This window comes from Hyposmocoma kahamanoa, unplaced genomic scaffold, assembly GCF_003589595.1.
Source record: "Hyposmocoma kahamanoa isolate Upper Pololo Valley unplaced genomic scaffold, ASM358959v1 220, whole genome shotgun sequence".
NCBI classification, from domain to species: Eukaryota; Metazoa; Arthropoda; class Insecta; order Lepidoptera; family Cosmopterigidae; genus Hyposmocoma; species Hyposmocoma kahamanoa.
Window position 1 is genome coordinate 1161662 of NW_020653740.1, and position 2197 is coordinate 1163858.

A 2197-nucleotide genomic window follows, 5' to 3' on the forward strand; every position below is an offset into this window, starting at 1 on the left:
TGAATATTAAAGATTAAAACTAAATGTATATTGTGAAACACAATGTCAAATGTTACCTGAAAGTAAGCGACCTCGCACTTTGGCTTAAATTCAATCTCGTTACTGAGTACGTAACTACTTAAGTGACTACCTAAGAAATAAACAAGAATTTAAATATCGTTCATAATTACTACGAAAACGTGGCCAATCTGTGTTTATCTCAACTATCTATATTTATCCATCATGTATCATCATCATCCCACACTTATCTATCAAATTATACTACTGTGCAATCACCTGTGGAGTGCGTGGCTTGCAGTAACAAGCAACTACCTTTACGCCTAAAATCCATACGTAATTATGAACTAAAAAAAGTCTTATTAGAAGTTCGAAACAGGATTTGTAAATTTAAAATACGAAAGTATAATAAAATTCTTTTATTTACGATATGTACGAGACACACAATCACAAAAATACATATTGACATTTTCTCGTTTAATTTATAATTTGTCTATATCAAGTATTTCACTGAGATTACCAAGCGTAGATGGAAGGAGCGTAGACGGAACGGGCCTCGACTACTGCTGGAGCCACCACTTGCTGAGAGTATGCAGGAGAGGAGCGTATGTCCACACGAGATTGGTGAGACACTGCCGCACCGCCAACGTATACGGTAGAGACAGGAGCGGCATAAACCGCACGAGCTACAACGGGTTCGGCAACGTATGAGACAGGGGCAGCCGCTACCACGGCCGGGGAGCTATGTATATCCACTCGGGACTGATGTGACACTGCCGTCGGCACAGCTGCGTAAGTCAGCGGTACGGCGATAGATCTCTTCTCCACGTGAGGAGCGCCAACCGCCACGGCGACCATAGCGAGCAACACCACCAACGATCTCATGGCGAACGAGGTTTGTGTTGAGATTCAAAAAAGGAAGATCACTTCGTGCCAGACGTGTTCGACTGATGCCTTAAGCTAACTCACCCACTATTTATACAGATGATAATATCTAATGAAATTGTAATTTGGGCGTCAGAGTACGTATATACTGACCGACCTTGTTGTCACCGAAATTGCAAAAGGTCGGACGTCACAATTACAGGACGATGATGGGTAATGGACGCCTTGATGTATGATGAGATTAGCGATAGGTAGGCGTGGACGTCACAGGCGGGAGCCGCAAAAAGCTCATAGCATATTGTGATCTAAAAACATTTATTAATCCAAGAACGCACAGGTACGTTCCATATCCGCTTGAGATCCGCAATAAATTGAGGTACCTATTCTGAACCATAATAAAGGTAATTCGCGAATTTACATATCCTGTTCTATAGAAATATTTAAAAAAAAACATTGACGTCATTAATATTTATTGTACAAATGAAGTAATTAAGCATAATAGTATATACAAAACAGATGTACGACGATCGTAAAATCGTCGGCAGCGGCGTCTGATGATTTTTCGACCAGCGCTGGCGGCGTGATCGACATGACTTATATTTTTCAGATTTTAAAAAAACAGTAAAAAATTGTTTAGATCAATCTTTGTATGCTTTTTCAATGGTTTTGTTCATTATAGTTTATAATTCAGCAGGTATGTATGTAGGTATTGTTACAAAAACAAATAATAATAAAACAATCACATAAAAATAAACACTCTTGTTAATCTAGTGTGAATTGAATGTACGTAAACGGAAACATAATTCATTTTATTTGAACGTAAATATTGTATAATATTATATATATATATATATAGTAAGTAGAAACAGATACTTCATTAAAATATAACAAGTTTTGCTACGCCAATTTTACGCCGGTCAAATTGATGGACGACAGCGGCGTAGAAAACTCGGCAACGGCGCGGTTCACATGGCTTCATATCAAAGTAACGTTACGTTATTTTGACAAAAATGACCAATTAACACTTCGGTTTCTAGTCAAACCAATTCCGTTTTCGTGCTCTACTCTACGTGCATTCGTCATAGTACTACTGCAATAGTACTGAAGCATCAGCTACGTATGCTTTTGTAAAATTTTAATTAAAGCGCTAATAAATATAGGAATTTAGGTGTATAAATAAGAGTACTAAATTCAGCAAATTAATCGTTTCTGGATGCTTTTCTTAATATTAGTAAGATATTTTTCGCATCCTGGCACAGCTTTCATTTAGTTGCCAACATGCTTCATCAATAGTATAAAGTTGTGACAAAGTGGA

At 37.6% G+C, this 2197-nt stretch overlaps 1 protein-coding gene across 1 annotated transcript; it reads right to left on the reverse strand.

The window, feature by feature from the left end:
• Positions 1-513: 513 nt before the first annotated feature.
• On the reverse strand, positions 514-882 carry LOC113228045. The gene has a single exon (XM_026461185.1). It carries the CDS (start codon positions 880-882, stop codon positions 514-516), a length of 369 nt encoding a protein of 122 aa, XP_026316970.1.
• Between the last annotated feature and the right edge of the window lie 1315 nt (positions 883-2197).

Coding starts and splice junctions, on each gene's coding strand:
- LOC113228045 (XM_026461185.1), bottom strand. CDS start 882: ATGAGATCGTTGGTGGTGTTGCTCGCTATGGTCGCCGTGGCGGTTGGC.